This window comes from Drosophila yakuba, chromosome 3L, assembly GCF_016746365.2.
Source record: "Drosophila yakuba strain Tai18E2 chromosome 3L, Prin_Dyak_Tai18E2_2.1, whole genome shotgun sequence".
Classification (NCBI taxonomy): Eukaryota; Metazoa; Arthropoda; class Insecta; order Diptera; family Drosophilidae; genus Drosophila; species Drosophila yakuba.
The window spans coordinates 238,619-254,520 of NC_052529.2; the positions used below are offsets into that span (position 1 = coordinate 238,619).

The following is a 15,902-nucleotide window of genomic DNA, read 5'->3' on the forward strand; positions in this document are numbered from 1 at the left end:
ACCCCAAAAACTCGGAATCTCGAGCTCCCAATCAGTCGCAGTCGGGTTTCTCATCTGTTCGCCTCTCGCGCTAACGTCTCTATCAGCTATCTGTTGTTTATTGAGATTTTGTATAATTTCATCTAAAAACAATGGTTTACGTATGCAGTAAGTCGGGGCCAACCATTCCCACATACATAAGATTTCCTTTAAGTAGTTTACTATGTGCCTTTGTACATATTACATATATCCATTTGTACGTACCTCACGTTCGCAGCTCTTGTGGCGTTGATCTTTCCCGCCTTGTTGTTGGCTGCACCTTGGGATAGCCCAAATCCCAAGTCTCAGGTGGAATACATCAGCAACGACAAGACAGTGGCTTCTGGCTACGCCAAACCCAACATCGTGCCCATCACGCAAGCGCCGGTCGTGACGCAAACAGCTCCTCCACCGCCTCCAAATTCCAAGAACTTCGCATATAATCCGATGACGCAGAGCTGGACCCTGATTGCGCCAGGCGATCCGCTGCCCAATAATGACACCCTTGTCTGGAACCAGAGCAATGACAAATGGCTCACTCGCTAAGCAATTCAGCAATCGTTGGCAATGCTTTAATCATTTTGTTTTAATATTGAAAGGAATAAAACTATTTCACTGACCAGGTGTAGGAGTTAGCGGTGGTGACGGTTGTGACTGGAGGCCACGGACTGACCCTGCTGCCGCAACCGGCACAACTCGTCGGTACTGTAGTTCAGCTTGCGGGTTGCGTTTTCTGAGAAACGCTCGAACTTGGCCACTAGATCCACCAGTTGCGTCTTGATCGCTTGCACCTCGGCATGCACTGCGCTTAGGAGATTGGCCTGATTTTTCAGCTGCACTGTGCCCTCCGCATCCTGGCGGCACTGCTGAGGCACATTTGTAGTGGATCGCGGACGCAGAAGCTCGTGCATGTGAAATAAATTCTGCGGAGTCTTCTTTGTGGTCTCTGTGGCAGGTTCTGGGTGGAGGAAATCCGTGTGAAGCGGCTGCTGCTGACGCTGCAGACTGCGGCTAAAAATGTTGTAGTTGTTTTCGAACTGGCGTCGTCGGAGGCTCTGGTTTCTGTCGCGCCGTTCGGCCACCAGCTTGTAGACATTTAACTTAATGTCCTCCGGCAGCTGATTGTCCCGGGGGTCGTTTGGCCGTATAGTGAACTGAAGTTTGTCGCGGGAGGTGCGCAGCAGAGCACTCCGCTTACACAGCTGAATGATGTTGGTGGGCGCACTGCGCAGCAGGCGGGAGAAGAACAGGCTTTCCAAGCGGGACACAAGCTCCGCTTGGCGCACGAGACGATCAAGGGTGGCGCTCACTTGCAAGCCTTGGATGTCGCTGACGGCCAATCCTACCATGAGATTGGTTAAAATGACTGTAACAAGAAGCACAAAGGAGAGAAATATGATGTGAGCGGTAACAGGGAATTTGACCGCATAGTCTCCATAAAAGATGTCTTCAAACTCCAGTTCGCCAGACATCATGGTGATAGACTTCAGGAAGGACCATGTGATGTTCTCAAAAGCAGGATAGTCATTGAATAGCACGGCAAAGCTGAGTCCGAAAGCCACCAGCAGGCATATGTAGGCGAGCAAGAATTTCGCAAAGTTAACGGCCACTAAATATGTACACAAGTAAAAGCATGTTACCGAATGTCTTTCCAGCCCTTTATACAGCATAATTACCCTTTGTAAACATTTGAACATATACGCCAAATATGGGGAACCGTCCCACCAACATCATAAGCTCCAGCCAGACGAGCAATATCACAATTGCTGCCACGTGATGCTGCCACACCGGCACGGCCTTTAAGTCATCAGTTCGCACGGTCTCCGGGGATACACACAAGAGCACGCCGGTTCCAATTGTCCATTGCAGCCAGTTCTCCCAATATTTTGCGTAGCCGCGAAGACCGTGTGCCATTTGAAAGACCTCTTTCCCCAGCAGAATTAGGTTCAGTATGATCACCAGGTATCCAATAGTTGACACGTAACCTGGAGCCACGCACAGCTCCTCCGCCTTGCAGTTGCGAACGTACACCCGTATTACATAGAAGGTGAACAGGATCACGAAAAGCGTATGGTACGCCAGGCTCATGAGGAAGAACTTCCGAATGCGACGCCACTTGAGGAAGAGGAAAGTCTCGCACAGCGGGTGCATGAGAATGCGTTTCTGACCCACTTCTATCAGGGAGAGGAGTAGCTCGGTTTCTCCCCGATCCATCGAAGAACTGGGCACCAGCAGCCTGAAGTCTAGCTTTATCTGACAGTCAACGTCCCCGATTTCCTGATCGTTCGCCTTTATCGAACAGTCCAGCTTTTGCATTAGTTTGGGTATTATCTCTGGAGTGCGCCTTACTATAAATGATAGTGCCGACACACGCCCGTCAGTCCTGGCGGTAATGTCCGCCCCGTGTTCTGGGAATAAAAATGGCAATTTGTAATGTAGATATCGCTGTGGATATAAAGCGGGTTCTTGCCTATGAACGTGTACACACAATTGCTAAATTCATTCAGTGCTGCAATGTGCAGCGGTGTATACCCATAGTTGTCTGCCTGTAGGTGATAATCATGAATTATTCTAATTATCTTGTCGAAGGAACAAAAGCTTTAAAGGCTTTATTAAGGCTTTCCAGAGTTGGGAATCTGCCGCCTACCTTGTTAACATCCGCTCCTGCCTTCAGCAAGGCATTGCAGCAGTCCAAACTACGCGACTGCTTAACGATGGCGGCGTGTAGCGCGGTTCTACCATCTCGGTAGACGGCGTTCACATTGGCTCCGTAGGATATAAGCAAGTCCACGGTGCCGATTGACTGCGAAAGGCAGGCGAGGTGCAACGGCGTCTGGTGGCTGGCGTTACGGCAGTCCACCTCAGCACGGTGTTCGAGGAGCAAGCGAGCACATTCTACGTAGTCGTTTTCCGCAGCTGCCAGTTAGGGATTTACCGATCCATTAATTGAAACTTAATAGTATTAGTATACTTGCTCCTACTCACCCAAGTGCAGGGCCGTGACCTTTCCCTCGCCAAACTGCGATCGCACGTCGGCGTTGTGGCTGAGAAGAAGCTGGACGCATTTGGCGAATCCTGCGGCGCTGGCGGTGTGCAGGGGAGTTTCGGTGTACACCTGCGGTGTATTGGGGTCGGCTCCGTACTTCAGCAGGATCTCAACGCAGTCCACTGCGTTCACATCGATGGCATAGTGCAGAGCGGAACGCTTTTCGATCCCAATGTTGATGCTCGCTTTGCGCCGCAACAACAGCAGGATGCATTCTACGCTTTTTGAGCTGATAAGGAATCGCTTGATCAAACTGCGTTCTAAGTGCTGTGCACATGTGTGGAGCCCCGTTCTCTTACCTGGCCGCACAGTGCAGCGACGTCACCTCCTTCCTGGCATCCCAGCGATTGGGGTCAGCGCCGAAGTCAAGCAGCACCTTGGCTATGGGAGCGTTTGCCCGACAGCAGGCGAAATGCAGGGGAGTCCGACCCCGACTGTCCGCCACATTTGGGTCCGCGTTGTAGTGCTTTAGTAAGAAGAGCGTATTCTCCACGCTCCCGAATACCGAGCAGCAGATCAGGGCCAGATTGCAGTCAGCAGAGTCGGTCATTAGTTCTGTGAGGGAGTTAGTCTGGGATACGTTAGGTACCGTGCTGTCAGGTACTCACCCAGGAAACCGCCAGATTGAACCATTTCCAGGACATGCTTGCCGCCTGGAGCCTCGGCCAGGGTTTCCCTAATCTCCTCGAGGTCCCAAAGGATCTGGTTCTGCTGTTGGCGCGCAAATATCTCGTGCGCCTCGTCGCTGAAAACACCGGCGCTGTTGGCCTCACTGGAGATGCTCCGCTTGTCCAGGAGCAGGTCCACTTCCGCCGCCTGATCGCTTTCCGAGTTCCACTTCAAGTCGTTTTCCTTCCAACATAAACAAAGGCATTGCAGGCGGCTGACAGCGAGATACGGTGCAGGCCATGTAGGCCAAGTTGTTTTACTTACAATTATTGAAAAGCGCACGTTCTCCATCTTAGCGTCCACTTCTGTCTGCTGCGATTTGTTTACACTCCCGTGGCCCAAACAACAATAAACTTTTGGTTTGGCTGCGGCCGACTGGCTCCGGCTGCTGTTCGGGTCGGCCCACCCTTCTTGGTCTTCTTGTTCTTGGAGGGAATTGGAGGGTATTGGAGGGGTCGATTACTAACTCGCGGAGATGGGCTGCGATCGCCAATAAGTCATGGCACGCAAATAATTATCCCCAGGCCAGTATGTGCGGACACTCAAAATCTCTTGTGCCCCTGATGTGAGTGATATTGCGGCATGTGTGCGACGTTCACTTGTGCGAACGGTTTATTTGGATATTTGTTGGAAAATCTGGATGTCTGCCGGATTCTTCGCACCGCTGGCAATCTGTGCTAATTTCTCACGTTCGCAGCTGCTCCCCCGACGTCCTACCTTCGCAGTTGCCACCGATCTACTGATCTACAGATCTCCTGATCTGCCACTGGATACCGTAATTGGGTGCACGACCGACGGCAGCCAAGTCTTACGGCGAACTAAACCGATCGTTCCAGCTCTCGGCCTCCAGCGCCAACACTTCGCAGTTGTTCATTGCAAGTCCACTTGCCGTTCGGACGAGCTAGCAAGTGCGTGTGAATATGAGGCAAACTGTGAAATAGCCCGCCAACAACAATCCGACGCAAGACGACAGCCCTGGTACTGGTACTTGGCCATATTCAACTCGAAATGCATTAAATGCAAGTTAGGGGTACTATTTCGTTGAGAAATGACTTTCAAATGAGTTTTGTATACTATTGCCACTGTGTTATTAAAGCAAATTTTGAATGTGGCTCCACTGAGATTTAAAATGAATTGTATGTTATGGCTTCACTACGGGTTTCAACAAGTTGTGTATAATGGTGGCATAGTTTTTAAAACTAGTTTTTTAGAAACTAGTGGCGCCACTGCGGTTTAAAAGTGTTTTGTAGAGCGCTGCCACTGTACTTAGAGTATTGTCTGTAGTGGTGCCACTGTGGTTCTAAATGCGTTGTGTATAGTGATGCCACTATGCGTTTAAGGCAAATGTTGTATTTATGTTTATGGTTTATGGGTTTTGTAGAGTGGTGTTATAAATGCATTGTATTATTAATGCAAATGTAGTGGTACCAATGTAGTGTGTTTCGAAGCTATTCCTGATCTCTGCACGCCAATAAGTTATGCCACGCAAATAAATCCACAGGCTTATATATGCGGAAAATTAGGATGTCTACTTTGCGCGATAATGCTACATGTCATAAGTTCACTTGTGCAAACATTTTATGTGGAAAGTTGTTGAAATATCGGATGTCGTGCGGATTCTTTGGAACGCTGGCAATCTGTGCTAATTTGTCACGATCGCAACTACTTCCTCAACGTTCTAGCATTGCGCTTAGAACCTGCACGACAGAAGGCGGCAAAGTTTTAGGACGAACTTAACAGGTCGTTCCAGCTCACGGCCTCCAGTGCAGTGGTTCATTGCAAGCCTACTTGGCGTACGAACGAGATAACAAGTTCGTGTGCATATGAAACATACTTTGAAATAGCCTGCAATATCGACATTTGTTTTTAATTACATAACAGATCAATAGAAAATGTTAAGCGCAGACTATAATTTTGAATGCATAGAATACATTAATCACCCCTCGTGGGACTCACCCAAGCAATCCAGAGTCAGTATATTATTGCGGTATTTTTTAGGACTTGTGTTGCACATTAAAAATGGACGACTCTATGAAATAAAATTGAAAATCACTATTTTAAAGTGAATTTTTTCGCCATGCCGTTGAGGGCCGCTAAAATATGAAGTTGGCAATCGCTTTCTAACACACAAGAGCATTCTCCTGTGGTCTTATCACGATCCATAGCGCAAGCATTCGGGCAGAAATCGTCCCCAAAAAGCAGTCTCTGAATCCAGACCGTGACAACGAAAACGCGGTGAGGGCAACGCTATATAAGGGCGCGCAGTTAACGCGCTCTACACAGTAGAAAAGTGTGCGTTGAAAAGAACAGACGTAAGCAGTTCGCCAAGAGAAAAGTATCAACTACGGAGTGAAGGTGTGTGTGTATACCAAATTCTCAATTTTCTCTTCGTTCGTCGCAAACAAAAACCCTGTAAAATCGTCGAAATGGTGGCGTACTACGACGAGTGCGACGCTGCCGAGAACCCCAAGACCCTGACCGACTGGGTGCGTAACTTCCGCGTTAAGCGCCAGAAAATGCGTCGCAAGTTAAGAGGCGCTGGCAGCGACCTACGCGTGAACGCCATCTTGTCGACGGCGCTGCTCCACGCTGAGCACGAGCTACGTAGAAAGCAGCAGGAGCGCTTCAGCCGCTGGTTGGATATCCAAACACGGTTTGTGCCCCACGGCAGGACGCACTGCGCCAGTGACGCCTACTCTGCAGAGGCGGTCCCGAGCGCCAAGGCTGCCGCGGAAGCAGAGGCAGAAAGCAATTTATGGAGCAGCGAGCTTAGTAGCCTCGACAGTTTTATGCGTAGTTTGAGCAGCAACAACGGCAACAATGGCGCCAGCAACAACAATCACAATGGGAGCAACAGTTACACGGTCGCCAGCAATAACAATAACAGCAACAATGGACAGCACAGCTGCGCCATTGCCGTGGCCAGTTAGTTAGAGAGAGACGACCGTATGGACCACACTATATGTGTATTCACGGCTGACACATACCCATCCATATATACAAAATGGCGTCAGGATGGGGAGAACCGTTCGGTTTTCAGCTGCTCGCTCGAATCGGAGCGTGTACCTATGTTCAAATACGTAGCTTTAGCCCTACCTGTCTTCTGTTAAAATAGTTTTATTACGACAACCAATTTCTCATTTGCAGTCGCAAACATGTGCAAGGCTGTTGTAGATTGTAAAGAAAGAATGAACGATTGGAAGAGTGTGAGGAGACGCTGAGCAAACGGCCTTCGAATCGAGAGTGGTGTGAGTCATGGGCGCTGCCATCAGAGATCCATGCGAAAAGCCACCAGGCATTGGTTCCGGAGCACACTCGGTTTGTAAATAAGTTAATTTTTTTTAGTTAAATTACGTAGCTTTATGAGTGTGGCGAAATAAGAGGTCGCCTACGGGCATTTCAAACGTCACGAAATCGGTTAGAAAGAGACAAAGAAAAACTCGAACACTTACCCACTTACACATCTATACATCTACATGCCGTGGTGGTGTGTGTGCATGAACGCTCGTGCTATTTTTGTGTACACCAAGTTGAGCTACTTTTGTTGTCCGATGTGTCGAGAAATTCGATTTCGAATTCAATTCGAATGTTCGTCATCGCCGTTTCTGCGAGATAGTACATACGGTTCATATTGAATCACTAGCGCTAGAAAACGGGCAATATTGCAAAGTAAAGGAGTGAAAGTCGAAAACCCAACTATAAACTGTAAATGTACTTAAAGTAAGCACACAGAACTGATATTGATAAAACCTAAAATAAAATTATTGTAATTAATAACTGTTAAAATGAACGTTGCCTTTATTTATTATTCACCCAGACCAAACTCAGATTTGTTGCTAAGCAGGCACCAACCAACCCTCCCTGTTTGACATAACCCGCACCTATAATCAATTTTGTTTTGCAGTTTCCTGCTCCTCGCACGTTAATGGCAACGATGATGAGGAACGGAACACAAACAAGAAACTACGTCGCAGTGGGCCACTGAATGAATCCGTGTACCGGTAGCAACAATAGTTCGACTATGGCTGGTACTGGTAAAGAAGAATCCCGAACCCGATCGTCGCAGTGACGATGGCGTTGCGTTGTAGAGTTACTGAGTGAGTCTCAACGTCTGTCCGAGTCACCCCCACCTCCACCGCCAGGCACTGAGTTCCGCAAACCAGCCGATGGCCGATTCTGCAGAGATCGCCGGAGCAGGGAGCAGCAGCAGCAAACACCACCGAGTCTCCTCTGCATGCCAATGCACATGCAATTCAGTCGCAGCGGACAGAACATTGGGGACAAGGCGGAATGCGCGCGGCAGCAGCTCCAGCTCGCATCAGCTTACCTGCGTTTGAAGCTCTCGTGCTGTTGCCAACCACCGACAATCACCACCTATTCTGCATTGAACGCTTCGCAGCTGCTGATCACCACCCACCACCCATCCGCACAGATACACGGTATTTGGTATATCAGCTGCGAACAAAATATTGCTTTTTAAACAAATTTCCAGAGAAAAGAACAGCGGATTATTTATATAGCATCGAAACGACATTGAGGAACTCCTGTCATCACTGAGCGTGTATATCGTGTGGAATTGTTCTTGTGATAAGCAATTAAATGGCAGGCGTCGAGTTTCTCATCTTTCTTCGCTCGGTACTCTTTGCTGGATTTCTCTTTTACCATTTATGATTTTGGCAAGCGATTATTGGACCCTTGGCACCCGAATCCCCATCTCCCTAATCAATAGGCTAGATAAGGCCGTTTTAATCTTTGTAGCTGCATGTCACAGTCGATCGGTTCCTGTGGGTGCTTTTGTTCGATGGGATTACTCTGCGCTCTTCAAGTATTCACGGTCTTGAGGGCACCAGCCGAGGATCTTCAAAGAGAATTTTATCGGGAGCACGAGTAAAAGAGTTCGTAGACTAGGCACGACCATCACTTTTCGTTTATTTTTCCAGCGTTGCATCGCAGTTGAACGGTGCCTGCGGGCAATAATGAATGGAATCGTACGAGGTGGAATATTGAGCTCTTCAATTCTATGGCCCCAAACATCAATAAGATACGAGAAAAAGCGTAAATGGTGTTTGATACATAAGTTCGATCAAAATGCTGCTTTACATTTTTAGCACATTGCGGATGGCTCCTGCGACAGCTACTCCTTAATTCGAAGTTTTCTTTTGTATATATGCAAAGACGCATAACAACCTAATGCGTGGATCTACTGAACAAGCGTAGGAGCTAAGATAAATGCAACCGATGTATTTTCTTTCGTATTTTGTAGAAATACATATTCATGGACCGATAAGCTACATGGAATACCACGTCGCCGCTATGGGCCGGCCAGCCCAGTTCATGTAAATTGTTGTTTTTACATCTGTCCAAACAATTTTTCTGTCTTGTAGCAATATGGCTGCAGTTGAATGTACCTGCCCATATTCACAGTCTGCATATCATGAGTTATTGATGTCCAACGCAACAGTGAAGCTTCGAACATTTTGAACAGACTCAAATCTGTACATTGGCCTCCGTAATGAATGTGCAATCGATATCCTCTTCTCTCGTATTTTATAGAAATACATATTGTGGAACAGTTAAGATGCTATGGAATTGTGCCACGTGGTTGGACGACACAAACTTGATTTAAGTATGGAGAAACACATTTTTCTGTCTTGTAGCTCTTGCAGTTAAATGTGCCCGCCCACATCTCATCTATAGCTTCTGAGTACTTGGGACTTTCACAGCGTTCGAGAAATGGTTGGATCTCTACATTGCGCCTAAAATACTAAGTTTATCTTCTTTCCCAATGACATAGAGGCTTATTTATGAATTCATTGCAGTGTTTGTACTAAGACATTGGTTTCAAGCAACCAGTTTATCTATCACATTGTTGACTCACCTGTGCACATTTGCCTGTATTGAAACCAACCGAGAACATGTAGCAAAATTTCTTGAGGCAATGGGAATCAAATGCCAACTTGAAAGCAATAACACCAACACTAAGTCGTCGCAGTCCAACATCCATACTACACGTCGAATTCGAATTGAACCCGAAGGTCAGGTCTGAGAACCTAACTAGAACCCGCTTACACCTGTTTTTCAGCAATTTCCTGGCCAGGATGTGGATTGTTTGTAACAGAAAGAAACTACGTTTGTCTTGGGCGTCGCTAGGATTGGCCGGGGATCGTTTGACCCTTCCTAAAGTGAGATCCTAAGCAGCCTTAAATTTATTTTACAATTCTTACAGCGGTGCCGCACAGTTGAGTGTGCCTGTGGGCATCGACTTAGCAATATTTGAACCAAGGGGCAGGGCAGTGGACCGTTCCGTTGATGAGGATGTACACCGCTCCTAGCTGGCTGAGTCTACTGCTGTGCTGCTGCAAATCGTTAAAGGGAACCCAAAACGATGCATCAAGTCCATCCAGTTAGGCTTCTCTTCCTAAGCACAGATCACCTGCGCTACAACGACAACCAATTCGAGCGCACCTGCTTCTGCAAGCGAGCACAATACGTCAATTGAGCATCGAAGCACAGAAAGCAAGCCAACAACCAGGTTAATGCTCCCTGTGCTGACAATGAACCTTACGCTTTTACATTGCAGCCAAGAAGCCTCCTAGTGCATGTTCAACTACCAGCACAGAGCTTCTCAATAATTGGAGTAACCATTGTTCTGACCGCATCAGGCCCTGACCGAGTCCGATTTGGGTGCCTTTTGTCGCAAGATCTACACGAGCAATGGGAAAGAGCCAAAACAGGAGCGCTAATCTAGCGCCAAGATGTGCTGAGCTGAACCTAAGCACGTACTGCATTGCACCGCACAGATATGTGCGTTCGGTCCACGCTAAAGGGAATCAAATGCGTTTGGACCGAGAGCCGCTACACCGCACCATCACCAGTATTCGCTGTGAAGTGAGCTGATGTGTTGTCGTTGTTACAGGGCTGCTGCTGCAACTGCGCCACAGGTATCCTCGCCTAGCGTCGGTAACTATCATTTGTCAATTCTAGCGGTCGGCAGTGTACATCAAACTGTGAAGTTTCCGGAGTGGCATGTCATGTACCGCACATGGGAAACCAACACCGATCTGTGCTCAAGCATTCGATTTTGAATCTGAAGATTGCCAGCAGCAACAGTTGAAGACTATCGACGCAGACTTGCAGAACGGAGCGCAGAAAGGACCAAGCATTTCGCTCATCAGCGGGTTGTCGTTTTACTTGCATTTTCCTTCCGTAGGTAGCCCAGAATTCGAGAAAACCCATATCCATCGCAAAGGGAAACAAATGCGATTAGTGTTCGAAGACCAACCTGGGTGTCCAATGAGCTGCGCCACAATCAGCCAGTTGAGCCCATAACTCCTGGCCCGCCGATCATCGTACCGCAAAAGGGAATCAATTGCGAGGTGGTACTACAGCAGTCGAGTTCTTTGTTGAGCTCCTGGTTTAAGTCGAGCTCCCAACTGAGCTCCTGGTCGAGTTCTTCGCTTCAGCGTTATTATCGTAAAGGGAATCCAACGCGATGTACAGCAACAGCGGCAGGCAGGGTCACCTAACACACAAAGGTATACGAATGTGAGAAGAGTTCTAGACGGTGCAATTACGCTTTTCAGAAACCTCTCACACACTAATCTGCACGTGTCTGAATCTGGCTGCCATGCTAGGCGCGCCTTCAATCATATTCGACATGTTGGTCTCAAAGGGAATCCAAGAGACACGCGCCCCGCGGTACAACCAACTGAAGACCACCTTTTTATTTTATTTTCTTAGCTTTTTTAAACCTTATATTGCAGATTGCTAATCAAAGTAACGAGCCGTTCAGACCCAGTTCCAAATAACTTTGTTATGTCATTTAGAAGTCATTTCCTGTTAATTTTTTTACTTTAGTGTTTTCAAATCTGTATGTTCTAAACGAATCGTTTCATTCTATTGTAATTTATTGCTTGTAAACCTTTCCTCTAAGAGTCAATGCAGACATCCGACTTCGCTGACGATTGCATCGGGACTGCATTACCCTGGGATAGACGGTCCGGTCTAGAAGTAGCAGCAAGAGTCAGTTATATATCATTACCGCATTTAGCACAAGATTCATGGCAGTGAGATGAAGTGGACGCAGCATACATAGACGTGTCAGACGAAAAGGACCATTTGAGACCCGTACCGAGGCAGGGAGAGCAGGCATACACAGGCGGAGGCAGTGCTGACATTCAATACCTTCGAGTTTCAACACTCTACCTTTTACCCGTATTCACTGGGCATTCAATCACCAAATTCGCATCCTGGGTCTATTTGGAGCATATTAAGAACACCACACGGCGTAGGAGCACACCCGCTTGGGTCATTTTTAATATGAGAAGTCCTCAAACCCTCCTCGGATCATTCTTCATAATCTGCATTTGGAGCAACAAGTAGGCTGGAGGTATCATTTCTTCGCTAAGCACCATCGCTCCGCAAACGTTTCTCGATTTCGCAATACTGGCTTGGGATAGCACCTAATTCTTTCCGGTTTTCGGCACTGATGACGACTTCAATCCTTGTTTCAACCCGTACCCCTTCGAACCAATATAACAGTTGGATTGCATACATCTTTCACTTCGCTACACACTGGTCGATTCTTTTTCTCTGTGAGGACCCCTCGTGAGGATATTAGATTTGTTGAAGAATGATTCTCTAAACTGGACTGCGGCGTGGGATTCACACTACATTAACCACCGACAGCGGCATGGGAGTAAATTTGGACAGCGGCGTGGGATTTTCGGCTCTCGACGACGGCGACGGACTTGGGAAAGCTTCAGACTGCGGCGAGGGATGTAAAGTTTAGCAACGTGGGATTATTAGGGCGTTTAGGCCAGGGCGCTAGAAATAGTATTCTTAAAACTGACTGCGGCGTGGGAGGCGGAAATCGGGACTGCAGCGAGGGATCCGTGATTCTGGACAGCGGCGTGGGATTCTTATGAGTTTGGACGGCTGCGTGGGAGCCCTATTTGACGGCTGCGTGGGAGTATAGGACTGCAGCGTGGGAATCTTTGACGGCGGCGAGGGATCCTCTTCGGTTAAAGATCATGGGTTTAATTTCTCGGCAAATTGGTCAGCAATCGCATTCCACATACATGCGTGTCACTCCATTTATTGATAGTTCAAAGCTGATATACTAAGGTGGCGTGATCAGCGTAATCACGCCTCCAAAAATACGCATCCCTGACTTATCCCCTATATGGAAAATCATCATTGAGTACACATTTATTAAAACTTCTGGAATACCGGAACGCAACCCCAATACTTATGCCGATGATCCTAATACATGCAACGATTCAAGCGCACAATAAATTGATTTTTGAAAAGAACGCAAATTTTTAATTTGGTTTATTGGGTTTTGGGAAAATTTAATAAACGCTCAAACGGAAAGGTTTCCATAAGGATAAGTCCTGTTATGGACTGTTGCATTATATGTTTGATAAAGCGTTCCATTATTTTTGCCAACGACAAATGCTGGAGTTCCGATTCTAACTTGGGATGTTTGGTTTAATTGGAAAAAGCCTGGTACTCCTTGTTGGTGATTATTACTGGCCACCCAGCCACTGGGAATACCTGTTCCTTGTGCTGGAGCACCAAAAGGACCTTGATTGGCGCGAGCCCACGAACGGTTCTGAGGAGGAGATATAAATCCGGGTGCCTGGAGAACCGGTTGGTGAACCGCTGGCGCAGTCCAATTGGTAGTTTGAATAGCCTTGGTATAGTTCTTATGTCCAGAGTTAACCGCCGAGTGATTGAATCCGCCGCCATAGGTGCGGGCGGGCGCGAAGGCCACGGCATTTGGGCGACGATAAACAGAGCTAGCTAATACCATAGGCTGGAACTGCAGATGGCCAAAAATAATAGCTGAGTAGAGAACGGGTATTTTAGAAGGAACTTTCACACAGAATAAAATATATGTATGTATGTATGTACTGTACCCGAGATTACGACCAATTGATAAGTCGCCTTCATCTTTGCTAGTATTCTCTTCGAAATTCAGAACGGAACTGTTTTGGGAATCTATTTCAACATTGTCTACAAGCCAGCCAGGTTATCTTGATTGCTATACCCCTTACTTGCAGAGTAAAAGGGTATACTAGATTCGTTGAAAAGTATGTAGCTGGGAGAAGGATGCACTTTTGACCCTATAAAGTATATAAATTCTTTATCTGGATCATTAAGCTAGTCGAAAGTTGAGAGTAGACATTGTGTCCTGATGTTGCATATGTTTTTGTCTTCCCAATTTCTATTGATATGCCAAAAGGAGTGTTAAACTTTCTTATTCGCAGTCCCAGTAGCTGACTAACGGGAATATTATAGTCGAGGAAGCGTTCTCTCTTGTTTTGCAGTAGAAGGTATGTATATATTTTATTAATATTATATTTGCGTTGATATGCACGCACTACGGGCGTCTTATCTCTGTGCGCTAATAAATCTTGAAACTAAAAACATCACTGAAAACGTAACTTAAGGTAAATTAATGTATTACATTCATATTGTATTTGCTGTTTTTTGAAGATATCAACCTCGCGTCATCGCAAAAAGACCCTCGCAAGACCCTCTGCGAACTATTTGAATGTCTAAAAGCGATTAGTAAAGTATATATTCGATTGAAAATAGGAAACACTGGACTCACCAGCTCCGCAGTTCCGAGCACAATTGAATTTTTCCTCGTTCATATAAAGCTGTCTATCGCTCCCACAAATGGGATTGTATTGCGGCGTGGTGGGGCAGTTATAATAGCAGTTTAGAAATTCCTGGGTTGGGGCCGGTGTTGGTGCAAATGGTGTAAGACCTCCTGGTACTCTTACATTGTTAACCAATACCAAGTTTGAGCTGGTGGGAAAAGGTGGTATCGACGTCGTGGATGGGGCTATATTCCATGGGTTAAGAGATGTGGCGAAAATTAAAGGTTCTTGGGCTGCGCACAACTGACTTAAACAAGCCAAAGTAAAAATTGTATGCCAAGCAATGCACATCTTTAACTGAATCCTCAAGCTATACTCGTATGTACTTTCGTTCGCTGATCGAGCGAAACTGAAACGACAAGAATCAGCTGCAGTAAACCATACATTGAAACCGCAATATAAAACAGGCAGGGGCGCTTGCAGAATTCAGTCGTGGGGGTAAAATTTTATCTTCTCATACTGAAATGTCTTATTTTAGTGAATCAAGATACAAAGTAGTAAATAGAATGGGAACGCCACTGAATTCAGGTTTTTAAAGTAGGCAATCGTCCGGAAAATCCAGTTCTGTACGATGACCGCTGTCAATTTTGTATTTTATTATTGTGTGCTTAAATCTGCGATTAGCTAGGGAAATCCCAGGTGTGATTCATCGAAAACCTGGTTTAGAAATTTTGAACAAGAAACTTTATAATACGTGATGGTTTATCCAATAATAATATTATTATAGGGCACTGCGGTAATTCGAGGCCCAGGCATTGAATACGCAGGCGAAACGTACTGCATAGAACGTTCCAGCTTATGGTAGTTTTTCGAAATACCTACGAAACCAATGGTAGCTGAAAATCTCGGTGTATTACTAATACTAATTTTATTAAATGTGGGCTCACTACTTACAGCTTGAAGTGGAAGGCACACACAATGGCTCGGTTTTCCCTTCCTGAGTGCCCTTTTGTATCATGGCTTGTTTGTAATCTGGACTCAACGCTCTTTGTAAGCATTTCCCCATATGATGGTTTTCCCTAGGGCGACCACAACGACAGACAGCCAGTAAAGGTTTGTACATCTCCGGAGATACGAATCGCGATTCGCCTTGGTTGTTGTGGAGAAAAGGGCACAGGTCTATAAGGTAGCGTATGTGAATGAAGAATTATACATCTATACAGACATTTACCTTTTAATTTAAGCTGGTTACTTAGTTGAGAATTGATCTCAGATTGGTGGTAAAACTTGTTAGTTTGCTTGCCCGAAATTTCGCTCCAAGCTTTTGGAAAACTTCGACGCGAATTATGCTCCATGCGCACCTGCTCCTTTCTAAAATTGTTAATAATACCTGCTATTCAATCTCAGTCTAAAAACATGTGCAGAAATCTTACAGCTTTCCAATTACTTTAGCAGGTTCCATTGTTTTAAGATGTTTAACTTGTCAATAATTTGGTTCAATAAGCCCGTTTACTGTGCCTATCTGCCATGGCAACAAGCCTTTAGTTAAATAAAAC

General features: G+C 46.3%; 6 protein-coding genes and 1 long non-coding RNA gene across 7 annotated transcripts; 3 read left to right on the forward strand and 4 right to left on the reverse strand.

Moving 5' to 3' along the window:
- Window positions 1-7: 7 nt before the first annotated feature.
- LOC6532201 lies at window positions 8-640 on the forward strand. Its single transcript, XM_002092939.3, has 2 exons — window positions 8-147; window positions 257-640. The coding sequence occupies exons 1-2, from the start codon at window positions 132-134 to the stop codon at window positions 562-564; spliced, it is 324 nt and encodes a 107-aa protein (XP_002092975.1). The 5' UTR covers window positions 8-131; the 3' UTR covers window positions 565-640.
- LOC6532202 (transient receptor potential channel pyrexia) lies at window positions 562-4,859 on the reverse strand. The gene is made up of 8 exons (XM_039373619.2): window positions 3,998-4,859; window positions 3,673-3,916; window positions 3,364-3,619; window positions 3,004-3,293; window positions 2,666-2,934; window positions 2,489-2,564; window positions 1,695-2,426; window positions 562-1,627 (listed from the first exon to the last, which is right to left on the reverse strand). Exons 1-8 carry the CDS (start codon window positions 4,022-4,024, stop codon window positions 651-653), a joined length of 2,871 nt encoding a protein of 956 aa, XP_039229553.1. The 5' UTR covers window positions 4,025-4,859; the 3' UTR covers window positions 562-650.
- Window positions 4,860-5,933: 1,074 nt separating this feature from the next.
- Window positions 5,934-13,047, forward strand: LOC6532204. Its single transcript, XR_001454060.2, has 3 exons — window positions 5,934-6,088; window positions 6,881-7,051; window positions 7,638-13,047. It is a non-coding gene; the product is annotated as an uncharacterized LOC6532204 (long non-coding RNA).
- LOC6532203 (nuclear transcription factor Y subunit gamma) lies at window positions 6,095-6,915 on the forward strand. Its single transcript, XM_002092941.3, has one exon. It carries the CDS (start codon window positions 6,160-6,162, stop codon window positions 6,661-6,663), a length of 504 nt encoding a protein of 167 aa, XP_002092977.1. The 5' UTR covers window positions 6,095-6,159; the 3' UTR covers window positions 6,664-6,915.
- LOC26534555 lies at window positions 12,334-13,791 on the reverse strand. Its single transcript, XM_015193732.2, has 2 exons — window positions 13,657-13,791; window positions 12,334-13,582 (listed from the first exon to the last, which is right to left on the reverse strand). Exons 1-2 carry the CDS (start codon window positions 13,688-13,690, stop codon window positions 13,098-13,100), a joined length of 519 nt encoding a protein of 172 aa, XP_015049218.1. The 5' UTR covers window positions 13,691-13,791; the 3' UTR covers window positions 12,334-13,097.
- A 265-nt stretch (window positions 13,792-14,056) lies between these two features.
- LOC26535767 lies at window positions 14,057-14,717 on the reverse strand. Its single transcript, XM_015193733.3, has 2 exons — window positions 14,355-14,717; window positions 14,057-14,298 (listed from the first exon to the last, which is right to left on the reverse strand). The coding sequence occupies exons 1-2, from the start codon at window positions 14,695-14,697 to the stop codon at window positions 14,240-14,242; spliced, it is 402 nt and encodes a 133-aa protein (XP_015049219.2). The 5' UTR covers window positions 14,698-14,717; the 3' UTR covers window positions 14,057-14,239.
- Window positions 14,718-15,102: 385 nt separating this feature from the next.
- LOC6532205 lies at window positions 15,103-15,857 on the reverse strand. The gene is made up of 4 exons (XM_015193734.3): window positions 15,780-15,857; window positions 15,578-15,717; window positions 15,301-15,525; window positions 15,103-15,242 (listed from the first exon to the last, which is right to left on the reverse strand). Exons 1-4 carry the CDS (start codon window positions 15,806-15,808, stop codon window positions 15,109-15,111), a joined length of 528 nt encoding a protein of 175 aa, XP_015049220.2. The 5' UTR covers window positions 15,809-15,857; the 3' UTR covers window positions 15,103-15,108.
- Window positions 15,858-15,902: the final 45 nt, after the last annotated feature.

Excerpts from the sequence above, each read along its gene's own strand:
- LOC6532203 (XM_002092941.3), top strand. The coding sequence starts at position 6,160 with ATGGTGGCGTACTACGACGAGTGCGACGCTGCCGAGAACCCCAAGACC.
- LOC26535767 (XM_015193733.3), bottom strand. The coding sequence starts at position 14,697 with ATGTGCATTGCTTGGCATACAATTTTTACTTTGGCTTGTTTAAGTCAG. Across the intron at positions 14,299-14,354 it reads TGCTCGGAACTGCGGAGCTG|ACATTCAAATAGTTCGCAGA; the intron begins GTGAGTCCAGTG and ends AATCGCTTTTAG.
- LOC26534555 (XM_015193732.2), bottom strand. The coding sequence starts at position 13,690 with ATGAAGGCGACTTATCAATTGGTCGTAATCTCGG. Across the intron at positions 13,583-13,656 it reads TCAATTGGTCGTAATCTCGG|CTATTATTTTTGGCCATCTG; the intron begins GTACAGTACATA and ends TTCTCTACTCAG.
- LOC6532202 (XM_039373619.2), bottom strand. The coding sequence starts at position 4,024 with ATGGAGAACGTGCGCTTTTCAATAATT. Across the intron at positions 2,935-3,003 it reads GGTCACGGCCCTGCACTTGG|CTGCGGAAAACGACTACGTA; the intron begins GTGAGTAGGAGC and ends CCTAACTGGCAG. Across the intron at positions 2,427-2,488 it reads TTGTGTGTACACGTTCATAG|AACACGGGGCGGACATTACC; the intron begins GCAAGAACCCGC and ends TTTTATTCCCAG.
- LOC6532205 (XM_015193734.3), bottom strand. The coding sequence starts at position 15,808 with ATGGAACCTGCTAAAGTAATTGGAAAGCT. Across the intron at positions 15,718-15,779 it reads GCTAAAGTAATTGGAAAGCT|AAAGGAGCAGGTGCGCATGG; the intron begins GTAAGATTTCTG and ends TAACAATTTTAG. Across the intron at positions 15,526-15,577 it reads TAACCAGCTTAAATTAAAAG|ACCTGTGCCCTTTTCTCCAC; the intron begins GTAAATGTCTGT and ends GCTACCTTATAG.